Here is a 15,524-nt window from a genome sequence, read left to right on the forward strand (position 1 = left end):
TTCATTTTTTCCCTAAAGTAGTCTGAGAGACTACGCGTTACCATTTATGTGTGGCAAATAGGCGTTACCATTCTAGGGTTAATACTAGTGACCTATTTACGATAACCTAATCTAAAACTACTTAAATCACATAATATCATTCCATAATGTAATATTATTCCTAGTCTCATTGCTTGCACAAAATGCCCTCAGCTGTTATTTAAGTTAAGACCAGAAAGTCATTATGAGAACAAATCATTCAACCCACCTGTTACTTAAATAACAGGATCCCGGTAATAGGTTACCACTGAATAACATGTTCCTGACACTAATACTGCCCATCTGTAATGGCTGCAAGTACAGTGGTTATGTTCATGTTTTTTTTGTCACAATGTCTCAAGACGCGTTTAATCCTTTAAAATGGTAAAAAGTAAGTAAATATTACACTGTTTCGTTTGTTATTTTTTATAAATACATGTAGTCTAGATATTATTTATTCACTATAACATTATTACTTTTTATACTGTAATTTGAAACACCTATAATGTAATTTGGTTTAAGTAGTTAAATACTGAGGATTATTTACTCATAAATATTGATGAGTCGATAGTCATGAATATCGATCATTCGAGTGTTGGACACTTATTATACTGCATCTGCTCCATTAAAAACTATCAACAAATCACGTGAAGTGGGACTCTTGAACATTTACCGATAATCATTTTATATTTGGCTGAGTAATTTTCTCAAATGGATAGATGACAATGTAGATAAAGCAATCCAGCTGCATCTTTAATTATCATTTAACCAACTTGAGGACTTATCGCAAACTAACAAACCAAGCAAGGCTTATTTTCCCACTTCAATTGACTGATTGTGTACCAAACAGATCTATATAATTTTGCTAGTTTTCTAATTTACCGTGTAATTTTACCACCCCGATTAGCTGACCATGAACCAAGCAGATTCTAGGTTAATCCATCTGGTTCTCCTACAGACAAAAAAATCTGTTATGAACTAGCTACTAAACCATCATTGATTTAGTACTAAACAAGTTTTAAATATTCAAAATAAATAAGAGAGAATAAAAATAAATATTGACATTAAATTAAAATTTAATAGGAATTCAGAGAAAGGCTTAATGTTAAAGCGAATTGAATAATGCAGATAAAAAATATTAGGCTGCCTTTGGGCTTGAAAAGGTAGGTAAGTCTGATGGTAGGTGAAACCAAAACATGTTCTGCGTACATTTCACGAAATAATTGTATTATTTCGATAATATTAAATAATAAAATATGATGAAGATGTTTTCAAACCACAGTTAAGTATTAATTGGTTCTTTTGTAAGTGATGGGATTGGTGGATTTCATTTAATTTAATTTTCTGTTTTTATTTCTCACATGTGTAAATATAATACACAATTTATTATTACTGTAGATACCAGTGTTCTTCTTGTCATCCTTTTCCTTTTCACCATCTTGAAAAAATAGCATAGTCTCCTGAGTGATTTACATGCTCCCCGGTCAACCCAAACTCGCCAGACTTCTCAGTTATGCCTGGAAAGCATGCAAACAATTAACCATATAGATAATGACGAATCACCTAGAATGCTCCAAATATCTTGTTTCTCTGCCACAACTGTAAATCAGTGACTAGTCCTTAAGTTTTCGGCTTTTACTGCAATTGCTACATAGCTTCCAAAAATCATTCCTATAAATTTAAAAATCCTTTAGCCTTTAACAATTAATTTAAATAACCTAATTATTATGAGATCCATAATTTTTTAAAGGAGAGTCCAATCTTTCAGCATTACTCTGCCTGTTCCCCAAAGACTATAGATGCGTGCGGAGAACCTAACAAGCAAAGTAAGTGGGAGAGATGATCCATTACTGTACAGTTACTGATAAAAAGTTCTTCGGTCACACACAGCACTTGAACCTGTACTATCTCTAGCTCAGATTCAAAGTTCAACACCTCAGATAGTGCAGGCACAAGCTCTCCCAATAATATTAACCATATTCTAATTAATTGCTCAATTAAAGTAATTATGTTTCAGCCGTTTTGTGTCTAGACAGTTCCAAGTACTTTTCCTGCTCCTTTTTTTTTGTAGTGAGGGAAAAAGACGGATTGTCCCCACGCTTAGTTCTAAAAAGGACCTTTACGCCTCTCTTACTTATATTTGTATCCTCAGAATCTGAGACTTATAGAAGCTAATCAGATTTGAGGGCTCCTGTTCTCTGATGTCCTTGGAGCTAAGGAGATATACTCCCAGGATTCTTTTCCGAATTTTAGATATGGCAGGACAGTTTAGCCAAATATGCTCCGCTGATTCCTCCTCTTCTCCACAGAGTCTACATTCTTCAGTCTTACTAAGGCCCACCCTCATAAAATGTTTCCTTAGGGGGTCATGTCCTGTCAACATTCCTAATGTAATTCTTATACAGTATCCTTATTCCTCTAATCTAGGAGATATGCTCACCCTTTAGCATAAGGAGAGAACATTTGAGGTTGTCTTAATCCTGAGGCTCTACTCCAATTTCTTATCCTCTTTTCCCAATATTTTATAAGAACTTTGCTGTTGGAGAAAGCTATCCTATGAGTTTTCCTGCTCCTTAGTACTCTCTGGGGTGAGTGTTGCTACAATGACAATTCTTATCTTGTTCCAGGAAATTGATTCGGGAAAATGTTTAAACCAGAGTCGCAGAAGGGAACTTTCCTAGAACAGACTAAAGCTGCAAGAGAAGAAAGAGCGTTAGAGAAGAAGAAAGAGAATGCAGCAATCACAATCCAGGCACACATTCGTGGGTGGCTGGCCAGGTGTCAGTTTCGTCTCCTCATTCTGTAAGTTAAACATATTTTAGTTGTCTGCAGTTTCTTTATAAAATAAGGTTACTAAATTGTAATGATTTCAAATGTAACGCACGCACCAATAAGGATTTGTATTTGAAATATTTTGTAAAATGCGTTTACCAAAAACTGTACAACATGTAATTGCCATGCTTGTTCATCATTTCATTAAATTTGTTACAGCTTATTGATTATTTATTAAACATACGTATTAATTTATGTGAAATGATAACATTATGACACCTTTTCAAACAAATAGGTGAAATCTGCAACTAAACTAATCATTATGTAAAGGCTGTAAATAATATTTTTATCATTGTTACCATTTTAAATTATGGCTGTAACTTTTAGAAAGAAATGATACATTTTGTGTTCTTGAAGTTTCTAACAACTGAGAAAAATATATTTTAAACTTTTATGAAACAAAAGTTTTACCAAATTGATTCCACTTAACTGACATTAATTTTTCAGGCGTAATTGTTTAAAACTTGATTTGCACTTCAATCCTTTGAGTTTCTTATGTGTGGCTGGTGTGTCATCCGCATTGACGTACTAATTTATTGTCAGATTAATGCACCAGCACGCACAGATGTAAGCAATCAGTGAAACCTGTGTTTATTTAATGCTCTGTGGAATATCTGAGTACATCTGATTCAGAATTGTTGTTGATGAGTCGAGCATTTTTATAGTGTAATTAGTGACTGTCGCTATTCTATATTAGTGACTGTCGCTATTCTATATTAGTGACTGTCGCTATTCTATATTATTGATTGTCGCTTTCACCTGCCATTATTATGAAATCTTTGTCATTTCATAATACATTAGGATTAATTTTGGCACTTTTGTAAATTTCTGAATGTCCTGAAGTTGGCAATAGGTGACTGTTTTGCATGTGTGTAAGACAAGTGTTTTACTTGTATCAAACACTTCTCAAGGCTGAATCCCAATAAAGATTTTATGATGGTGACTGTGATTGTAGTTTTAATTAAGTACATTATTTCTGTGTCACCATTCATTGTGCTTGTTCATGTTGTTCAAGAGTAAAGAAATATTAACTCGAATTGAAGTAGGATTTGTAAAATTTATATGTGAGATCACATGACATAAAAGATATATTCTATGAAGTACTGGTTGAAGTATTGGGAGCGGCTTGTTCAATAAATACAATGTGGAAGGTGTGAAATGTGGATTCTTGGTTTTTGCTCAACTTGTTCATATCTTAATGTTAGATTTTATTTAGGGAGGAGTACGACAGAGAGATGAAGACTATAAATGAGGAGGTAAAGTTGGCAGACCTGAAGCCATCTCTCCACATGTATAGAATCATCCAGCGATTTCTAATGGTGTGGAAGAAAGAACGGGATAAGGATAGATTTGATAAATTGTGCAGGTAAACGTGCTATTGGAAAATAAAAAAATAAATTATAAATATTCTTACTTTAATGAGTTATTAGTTTTCACAAAAAGTCCCAAATCATAAGTTGTTGTTAAACACCGAGTTTATTGGTAACGAGACATGCAGAGCCAATAATGTGTCTGCTCGTTTCAGTCAGCTTTATGCCCAATTGTGTTAGGATGACTAATAGGTCGAAGATATGTTAAATCAGGTAACTCTCTATTCATCTTTTACTTATTTAACCTATGATTTTTTTTTCATTCAATGAAGCCTAACTCAGGCCTGACTAATTCAGGCCTTAGAATACTCAGTGTGAATCAGTTTTTTTGCCATTTATTACTTATATCAGTGCGTAAAGTTTTGAGAAAACATTAATATTATAATTTTTTTTTAGTATATTTTCTAATGAGTGTAGAGAAGGGTGTGACTGTGGTGGCATCAGGATATTTTGCCATTAATGGTAATGTTCCTGGTTTGATAACAATAAGTTCAGTTTCTGATTTTTTTATTTATTAAAGCTGAAGGAAGGTAAAATATCAAATTTTAATGTCTGCACAGGTGAAATCCTTCTCCATTTCTCTTCCGTATGGAATTGTTTTTCCTATTGGCAAATAGGAGTACAAGGGTATTATACGTAGCATGTCATATTAAAAATGGAAGAAAACACTGTTACCGCTTGCTGATGTCAGCTATTCTATTTTCTCTAGTACACATAAAGGGCTACAAGCTGTTTGTTTTTGTCACCAAAGGGAAAAATATATTTTTATAAATTAATGTTGTTTTATGTAATGGCTAAACATTTTTTAGTTATGTTTGGAAATACTTAACTTTTAAAAATGTTGACAGATACCTGGTGCTCAGCCTGGAGGCAGAGAACGGCCGAGTCAGCTACGTAGGAGTGGCCCTTAACAAAGAGTTCGCCATCTCCTGGATAGCTCATATTAAGGTGAGACTGGTCACCACAAGCAGATTTTAGGATGTAACGTAAAACATACCTTTTTTGGTTAAATTTGGTTAAATAATCACATTTCTACTATTGAGTATATTTTTCAGTGTATGATGTCCTTTTTTGTTGTATTCCAATAATTTAATTGTGTTAAACACCCTAACTGCGGTTTTTTTTGTTATCTTAGGACAAGAAGCTTAGAAAATTGCACCTAGTTTTATAAGGACCTTTGCACAGCTTCCGGAGTGACAGGATATTTTGGATGGTTAAGGTGGGAGTAGAGGCTGCCTCCTGTTGAGATTCATGAGGAAAAGTGTAGGGCACTAATCTCAAGTCATGTCCCCTAGTTAGAAGGAAAAGCCAACCTTTGACTCTTAGGTAATAAACCGGTTTAGACCTATCGAATTACCGTTGTACCTCAGAATCTTGAAATTTGCAGTTAGTGATGTGCCACTCCTGGATATCCATAAGGTTACCCAGATTTAAGTGATGCATCTGTTTTTGCTGTACCCACTGTGCGATTAACTCGAACGTATAAACCAGCTAGAAGTGAACCCTCCTGGGGGTGGTGGCGGTTTGTGAGGGAAGGGGAAGGTGAAGGTGAATCATCTGAAGGACGTTATTTACCCATCCAATGCTACAGCAATGCGTCATTTACACACCCACTCTTCTGCCCAGAAGCACAAGGTTGACTTAGTGTTCTCCTGTTGAATATCAACTATTTTGTTCAGTTATTTATATACACATTATCATTTATGGAACCGGTTCGGTTTACTTGATTAGACCAAACTATTAATTACAAATTACAGAGTTTGAATAAAAAAAATTATAACAGTAATTTTATGTGTTCATCTGCAATTTTTTCAAATCATCTGCAATCTTGGGTAATCCTCAACGGTTGAAGTTCAAGTAACTGTTTGCTGTGTAGGACATACTCTGGAAGTGCTGTGAATACCTGGAGGGTCTGCGACCAGATGTGCTGTCAGATACTCATAGTATTTAACATCTGCAATCCTCTACATGCTTCTATGGTTGAAAGTCAAGTAACTGTTTGTTGCTTAGGACATTCTCTGGAAATGCTGTGAATACCTGGAGGGTCTGAGACCAGATGTGCCGTCAGATACTCGTAGTATTTTGCTGCTACTGCACACTCTGGTGTCCTTCACTGCTACCAACACGTGGGCACTGCTACGAGCCGCTAACATGGCACCTCTTCGTGTCGGCATGGCGCAGCTGTGCGCTAACATCATGGGCCACCTGTTCATGCGAGGCTTCTACATAACACTTAAGGTACCACAGTCTAGTCTGTACATTATTAGTCTGTAAAAGTCTTCAGCCATCGCTCAAACACCAAATCATGGTGATTGGGATAAAAGACTAAAGAATGATGGGAGATTTTGTACGGATTTGGTTAAGGAGTAACAATCTTATGGAAATGACCATAGACAAGAGACATAATCTATAATATCGGATACAACTGTATTAGGCGTTTCGGTCAAAGTCTACCATTCTAATATATCCGTCTACGGCATAGGGAGGGTAAGGCCTTAGTGTCTGCTTTCTTCTTGAGGTTTCAAATCTTCACACAAGGTTAAGCATACAAGAGTGTTAACAAATATAAAAAATATGGCGATGAATGCACAAAAATATAAAATTGATGTTGTTAATAAAAATAACATATGACACCCACCATCAAGGGTGGAAAAATACAAATAAACATTACGACTAATTACCTGATACATTTATTTTTTTGTTCTTTTAGGATAAGAAGCTTATAAATTGCATCTAGTTCTGTAAGAACCTTAGCGCTGCTTCCCGAATGACAGGATATTCAGGATGTGTAGGGTTAGGGGGTAGGGTCCGCCTCCTATTGAGATCCATGTGGAAGAATTAGGGTACTAATCTCAAAGTCATGTCCTCCCGGAAGAAGTGGAGGCCAGCTCTGAACCAGCCTCTCTGGTCAAAGCAGGCAGGGGGTGACACACCCTTGTTGAGGCTAGCAAGAACCTCTAATAGGGAATGAACCCCACCAACTCCAACAATCATCTCCCACCGTAGACTAGACCTTGAACCCCAGAATCTCGACATTTGGGGTTAGTGATGTGCTGCTCCTGGACATCCATAAGGTTGCCCAGATTGAAGTGACACATCGGTTTTTGCTTTACCCAGTGATAGGTTCAACTGGAAGGTATAAACCAGCCAGAACTGAACCCTGCTGGGTGATACCTGATATATACATGATAGCAGTTTCACTATTTTGACATTGAGCATTTTTTGTTTTTCAACGTAATATCTGTCTGCAGGCACTGCTTTTGTTTCATAGCACCATATTGTGTGGAATCACCCTATGGGGTAACAGTCATGATATTCAAAAAGTATTACTGTTACAGAAAAAGGCTGTTAGAATTTTGGCAGGTGTCTCCTCCTTAACTACATGTAAACCTATTTTTGCGGAGGAAGGTATTCTTGCAGTTATCAACCTTTATATTTATTCTTGTCTGATTAAAGTAAAACAGAATCTTGGTGACTTTTCTCATAGAAATGACATTCATCACTATCCTACTAGAGGCAGCTTATATTTAGATCAGCCCTACTGCAGATTAAGTAAAACACATTCTATGTATTCTTTTATCGGTATCCGTTTAATAAACTACCTCTTACCAATCATAACATTAGTCTTAGTAAATTCAAATCAGTGATGTATAGATGGCTGTTAACTAGACCTTTTTATAGTATAGATGAATACCTGACACTGTCTGCGATAGATGTTTCTTTTTAATTTTAAACCTATGTATTGTAGCCCACATAAATGTTTAACTGTTTTAATTGTCTTTTATTGTACTATTTATTTATTTACTATTGAACGTTTTACCAATTTATTCCAATTTTATTAATTTATTTTCTCCAGAATCTATAAATACATGTATTTATTGTTGATTGTCCATGCTTAGTCATAGGGTACTGTTATTTCATCTCGGCCAGTCAGGTTTTCACTTGAATTAACATTTAATTTAATATATTGTGATCTTCTATTGAAGCTTTGGTGACGATGTCAATGCATTTTAATGATGTTATGGTGACTAATAAAGATTCTTGATTCTTGTTCTCAACGTAATATCTGCCTACAGGCACTGTTGGTGAAGGGTCTGGCGCGCTCCAAGGTGTGTCTCAAGCACGTCTCCCTCTCCGCAATCATGACCCTGGCCACCAGACCTCTGATCTCCGCCGGTCTCACGGACAAGCTGGTCTCCATGTTTCTCATCCACATCGTCAGTGTACCAGCCCTGATCCACCACCTGCACACGTTGGCTCCAGAGGTACACACCGCTAATCTTGATAACAATGCATTCAGTCTTCACTTTGAGAACCTACGCAATAATTTTACAAGGCACATTAAATTTCGTACGGCATGTAGTGAGGACATTCCAATTAATGTGGGGAATAAATTTGGTGATTGATGCACTCTTGGGTTAGTATTTGTTCTTAAATAAAACTTATAATCATTTACTTTCAACCCTTAAAACGCTGAAGAAAATTTGGCCTGGATACAATTAGCATTCATGTATTGAAATTTTGGCTAAGTTAAATTTTTGTGTTTTATCGAGTAAGAAATAGTAAACATATTCTTTTTTAAATGCCTCAAAAGTAGAAGTGGCGCATGCATATATTTTTGTGTTGTGCTGCGCATTGTTAGAACAATTGAAAAAATTATAGCACTGGTTATTGATTTAATTTTGGCCTTTCACACATTTAATTTTACTTCCTGATGGTCACAAATCAATACATTTAAACATTCGTGATTTGTAACGTACACAATAAACTAAAATAAGAGAACATGGATTACTGTACACCATAATTAGCACGATTCCGATGGTATGAACATACCCGTATACTGTACTTTGAGGGTTAAGAATCTTGAAAATCTTTAAAATATAACACTTGCTGTGAAGCCTACAACTTTGTTGTATTTTATAAATAGGTTGAAGACTCATTAACTTGTGGAGTCCCAGGTTGTTGCAGTTCAGGTACCCATGCTGACTTGGGTTTGATTATTATTGTGCATTACAATTATTATTTGCTCAGACTGGAATATCATATACATATAAGATTTATTTTGATTACTATTTTTTTTAATGTTATATATACTGTCAAAAACTCAATAATTATTTAATAAAAAGTGTAATTTTTTATATTATAAATCAATAAAACCATGCAAAAAAGAAAGTAACATTAAAGCATAATTTTACTTACATGGCCCAGAATGTAAATATGTGTGGTGTAAAGTTGGTATCATTCACCCAAGGATAGGTGGTACGAGTCAACTTTCTACGCTTGGGTATTTGTTTAGATTCATTTCCCGTTTGTTCATTACCATTGCTTACATTATGATTTTGAAACACCTTGTTTATAACCAAGTTGACCCAATTCAAAATAGGCTCATTTAGATAAAGATTAGCAGAAGTAGCAGTACCACCTGATGGTCCTGGTATTGGTTCATTTAAATCATCAAATCTTTCACGACTGAAAATATCCACTTCACTGTTTTGGTCACTGTCACATAACTTACTAAAATCATTGTTCAATAATTCATTGATTTCTTTATCGAATAATTTCTCACTTAAGTGAAGTCATATTTGTGTTTACAAACAACAGTTGCCGGCTGAAATGCCTCGACGTTTGGCGGCTGCCAAGTATCGTAATGCAAAACTATATAGACCTCACAAGAAAGCCACACGCACCTACACGTGTGTACGTATATTCGTTCGGCTGTGCGTCCCAGTATATTGAACGTAATTTAATTTTGCCAGGTTTGTCCAAGAAAACGCATAATTAAAAGGTTTGCAAGCAGCCACAACTCTGTTTAAACTGTGCAGTAGCAGAATACAATAGGTTAAGAAATCACTTCCAATTGAAAAATGTATTTGGATGCACAGTGAGTGATCAGTGAAAACTTTTCCAGTGTCTTGGAGTTCTGGAGTCTTCTGACTTCCTCCTGCGAGCGCTGGAGTTGCTGAGTGGTGAGCAGGACATGAGGATAGTATTCAACACCTTGGAGGGTAACTACGCTCTGTGTCTGTTGGCCAACCTGATACAGTTGGTATACCTGCAGCGAGATACCACCTTCCAGCTTATTCATTTCCCCATGTTCACTGTGAGTACTTTGGTGTTTCTTACACTGTTTAAGTAGCGTTTTATGCTATTACAATTTGTATTTCATTTTTTGGTTTCAATCGGATTACTGCGCAAAATAAAAATAAAGTACTTTAAAACACATAATTCTTATGCATGAGTAGTTCTTCCTTATTTAACAATACAAACAGTTACAAGTGTAATAAAAACTGTTTGAGCATATTAAAACTTGAACTGAACTATACTTTTGATTTTTAGAAATAACTGGACAAATGGACAAACGGATTATGGACACACAAGTTTGTGCATGGACCGCCACAAAATCCATATTTTTCTGATCCGAATATCCCAAAAGCCACTTTAAAATCAAAATTGTATCATACTACTTTCTCTTATAATATGAATGATATAACTGATAACAACATTATTATGGTGCCAGCTGGTTATAACACGTCTGCTGGAGTCGTGCCAGCATTACGTGACGACTAAGCAGTCTAACCTGACCCACTGGAACCCGGTGCTGGGGTGGTTCGCCCAGTCGCTAGACCCCGGCCTTCAGGAGGCTATCCCGCAAGTGAAGGACCAGCTGTTCCTGCTGTGGAGTCAGCCCGTTGTGGCAGCACTGCTCGGCTCCGCTCTGGACCAGGCGTTGGAACAGTTCCCGGAGACCCCTCCACCACCCACACCCCCTCCAAGCAGTAATCTCTTCAAGTGAGTCACGTACAATTTTCGTTTGTCATTATTTTAACCCTTCCCACGCCACTAATAAATCCATTCACTTTTCTATAACGCCAAGACAAGTAAAAAAAATTGTATTTCTTAAAGTTCAAAGCTAATTTTTAATATAACTGAATTATAAAAGGTAAAAGTAAATAAAACAGAGCATTTCACTTAAAATTAGCGTATTTATTGTAAAAATATAAAAACAACATTTACAAAACCGTTTATTTAAAATAAATTTCAATTTCATTGTCAAATGAAATGAAACTGAAAAGTTTAATTACATTTTACTCTAAAACTATATTAATTTTTCAAACTAATCACAACACTACTACACGATAAGAATAATGAGGTACGTATTAGATGCGAATACTCTCGCAAGCTTATGACAACTAAGAAACCAGGCGGAAAAATGTCATCCAGTTTAATACGATGTGTTTGTTCAGTCTTTTTGTCAACCTTTGTCTTGTCTCAGGCCAATGACCGAACTTAATATTTGATATTAACCCTTTTAGTACTCTTATTTTGACTCCTACCGAAACTAACCGAAAATTCCGCTATTGAATTATTGAAAACTGGGTTAATAATTCAAATTAACTCTTAACTCGCAGATAAGAAAAAACATATTCTAATGTAAGTGAGTTTTTAAATGACATTTTTTAAATTTTAGGAACTGTATTCCTGTTTGTTATTGTTGATTTTTATATTTTTAAGTAGGTCTACAAGTTGGTATACTGCTTTCCTATGACAAGCTAAATTAATACCCTGTTTTATTGTGTGTTTTATTGCTGTTTTGCGTGTTTTATTGTATTGTGTGTTTGGTTGTTTGGATTTAGTCAAATAAGATTAGTGTAGGTTATGTCTAACAATGTCATCTGTTTTATAGCTGTGCTATATTATTATGAAACGTTTGTGACAATGAAGATTTATTATTATTATTATTATAAAGTTGAAAAATCGAATGTATTATTTCGGTTAATTTTGAAGTTACTACAACAACATAAGAATGATGAAACAAAACACAACTACTGATCAAGTACGGAATACATGGTCTGATCAGTAGTTACTTTAATCTGTCATTTTCCATACCAAGAATCAAATTTTTTTAACCCTTCCACTTGAATTTCCTGGCCCTTTTGTTCCATTGTACTTTCATTTATTTTTATTAAAAGTGTACGTCTTTAAATAAAACATTGTTATGATTGCTACATGAGTTTTGCTTATAGATTCTGGTTAGAAATTGTACTTAGCACACATCACCAGGAAAAAAAATCTAAAAGTATAAAAGTAGCCTACATTTTTTTTTTATGTAAAATAAAATATGAGGAAAAACCTTTTTTTTAAATCACACATACGAATTTTTGCAACTGTGTACTTATATAATAGTTTTTCTATTTATTTTGTATGTAGCACAGATGTTTCCAATTATTAACCTAAATAACCTGTTACATCAAGTTTTAATTATGCTTCTAACGCAGACAAAAAATTATATACTTTCATAATATTACAGAATTGTAGGACTCAATCCATTTTAAAAGTTCCCTAAATCTCACAAACCTATTCAAGGTTGTAATAGTTTCACGAAAGAATGTGGAAAATAACTTCAAGGTATAGTATATTGATATCCTGAGATCCGAGAACAGTCAGCAAGAAACACACCAAACATAGCCTACCATGTTCTGTTTGAAAGTAGATATTGATTAGAAGCAGAAATTTTTAAATACTAATAATTTCAAATTAATGCAAATTATAAAAAGTAAATTATCATTAAAAGAATCAAACCATGTTAATTGTTTACAGTGTTGTAACAAACATTTTGTGCAACCGTACAACTTCAAAGCTGGAAAAATATATCATTTATATTATTTGGGGCTACTAAACTCCGGATATTCGTGCATGTGAAGAAATTCGGAGAAATACTAACGTTCTGCTATATGAAACTGTTAAAAATATTAACATCTGGATATCAAGACATTTCAGATGTTATTTTTATATATTTTTAAATTAATTTAATTGTCTTTACTGTGTATATAAATATATATATATAATTTCAATAAACAATGAATCACAAAAAGCACTTGCTCCGCCGGGAGTCGAACCCGGATCTCTCACTTGCCGGGTGAATGTACTACCATTACACCACAGAGCGCTTACTTTTTCCGATTCAATTATTTTGTATTTGGTCGTATCTGTCACATATGCTTTTAAATAAGCAAACTAACATATGATCGGAAGACCAAAAACCTGTCAAATGACTTTTATTTACGTTAAATTGTATAAATGGCAATAGCCTTATTTAATTTCAATAAACATTGAATCACAAAAAGTACTTGCTCCGCCGGGAGTCGAACCCGGATCTCTCACTTGCCGGGTGTGCTACCATTACATATTATATATATATATATACTATAACTTTGAAATTTCTTTTAATATTTATTCTGTAAATACACTACAAATTATCAAATTAAAATATGAAAAAAAAAACAAAATGTGTTTTAAAAATTGTTGATGTATTTTTATATAAAAAATGTGGTTGTGTACAGTTTGTCTGTAGTTTTTAGTGAAATAAAACATTTTGCGTTATTTTTGTTTAGAATTTTCTTCTTACTCAAATAAAGGGAAAATACTATGCTATCTCTCATACTACAAACTTTATGTACAGTTAAAAAATCATTCATTTTTACACAAAAAGGGAGTTACATGAAAAATGTAAAATAGTGCACAACAGCCTAAAAAGAGTCCAATATTGTTCGGTTATCCTTGGGTGAAAGTCACTTAGACACCATGACAAATTTTGGTCTGGTACCCAAAGGGTTAAAACAGCTTGATTAAGCTTGACATCTAAGTAGACATGTTAGAGCAATAGCAGTGTATAATAAAGCAGCCATTGATATATGTTTTTAACAGATTCGAATTAATCACTGAGTTTTTGTTTGTTTTTTTTAAGAATTCACTTTCATGAAAATACTGGATCTCAATTCGCGTACAACCAGCCTATCAATAAGTAAAATGTGTCCTTGGCCTAGTTCCCAGTTCTTGGTACGTACTGTGGAGAGTCAGACGCACTTAAAATGGATCCACGTAGCGATCCATGTTTATAAATCCTATAAAATAGGTTGTCATTTAATCAGCAATAGTAATTCCGATTCACGCAATGCTGATTTATGTTCATCATTCAGACGTGCACTCGAGGCCAGGACAAACAGAGCGAATGCGGCAAAACAACTGCGCAACAAACTGGGTAGTCCTGAGACGACCAAAGTTGCACTCATCTGCACTCTCTACCACACTGCACTCAATACACTCACTCAGCTTCGTCTGGATATACTGACTGGTACGTACCGAGTTTGTTGAATTTTCATTGTAACAGTATTTCTGTGATAAAACAATCTAAAAATGTATTTCATTAAAACTAAAATAATTTGTTGGTATTCATAGATGTCGGATTTGTAACTTTTAATTAGTAAATGTCAAATACTTCTTAAGTTTACTGTATAGTATGTAAGAAACTGTTTTAAATCTACTTTTTATTTATTCTACTGTTATTATCCAAATAGCATCCTTTTTCAAGGTGAACTAGCTGTCTGTCAGCAGCAGAAGTGAAATTTAACTTCTGTTTTTTAATTTTTACCACTATTTAAAACAAGCAAAATTGTATATCTCTATAATGTTTATTTCATTATGTACAAGATACTCTTAGTCATCTCTAGTTCTTGTGTGTAGGTCTATGTTACCAAGACAAGATCCTCTATCAGCTGTGGAGGTTTCTGACCTCGCTAGGACCTCACTGTGGCCTCAAGCCCTTCCTCAACCTGCTCTCTGTCAACACCAAGGGTTCTGCTCCAGAGTTCAACATTCTCATATTGTTCGCTGATTGCATGACGCATTATGTAACGTGAGTAACATAGCGTACTTATCAGCAGTATGGGATCTGGACCTCTCTAAGATATTATACAGTTCAGTTCACCTACCTCTTAATGCAGCATCTGGAATCTGATGCTATTACAGACTTGACTCTTGGGATCTGGAGTCATGTTCATCTGAAGAGATCTAAGAAGTGTTTGACAACGAAGAAGCTCAAAATTAACAATTTACAATGTTTTAACCAGGGCATTCTCATTGTCTCATCAGGTGCACAATTTATTTATTTATTTATTTACATACGGTATACACCATTTCACATTTGTTATAGGTATTGTGAAAATACAAGAGGCTTGATATAAACAACTTACATAAATAGTTTACATGCATACATGCTAAAGCAAACAGAAGCAAAAAAATAAGCAAAACAAGTGCCAAATAACATCAACATCGTGAATAAAAAGAAAAATTACAACAGCAATATAGTTCATAAACAAGTTCAACATGAAGGTGGAACCGTAAAAAAGACTTAATTAAAGTACCGGTAGCGTATAAAATATAGAGTTACTTATATACTACTGAGACATACATATGCATATGAACAAATACAATACGAAAGAAAAAATAAAGATTAGCGTAGCCTAT

At 34.6% G+C, this 15,524-nt stretch overlaps 1 protein-coding gene across 2 annotated transcripts in view; it reads left to right on the forward strand.

Annotated features, from left to right (window-relative positions):
* The window catches only part of LOC124367982 (ubiquitin-protein ligase E3B), a 43,924-nt gene that overhangs the window by 1,675 nt on the left and 26,725 nt on the right, over positions 1-15,524 (forward strand). For both annotated transcript variants that reach the window (XM_046825240.1, XM_046825239.1), the window contains exons 2-10: positions 2,646-2,820; positions 4,067-4,216; positions 5,069-5,168; positions 6,231-6,458; positions 8,297-8,485; positions 10,129-10,320; positions 10,738-11,009; positions 14,198-14,352; positions 14,742-14,913. In XM_046825240.1, coding sequence (XP_046681196.1) covers positions 2,663-2,820; positions 4,067-4,216; positions 5,069-5,168; positions 6,231-6,458; positions 8,297-8,485; positions 10,129-10,320; positions 10,738-11,009; positions 14,198-14,352; positions 14,742-14,913 — 1,616 coding nt within the window. In that variant the 5' untranslated portion in view covers positions 2,646-2,662. The remainder of the gene's footprint in view (positions 1-2,645; positions 2,821-4,066; positions 4,217-5,068; positions 5,169-6,230; positions 6,459-8,296; positions 8,486-10,128; positions 10,321-10,737; positions 11,010-14,197; positions 14,353-14,741; positions 14,914-15,524) is intronic.

The sequence above is a fragment of the Homalodisca vitripennis genome, chromosome 8 (assembly GCF_021130785.1).
Source record: "Homalodisca vitripennis isolate AUS2020 chromosome 8, UT_GWSS_2.1, whole genome shotgun sequence".
NCBI lineage: Eukaryota > Metazoa > Arthropoda > Insecta > Hemiptera > Cicadellidae > Homalodisca > Homalodisca vitripennis.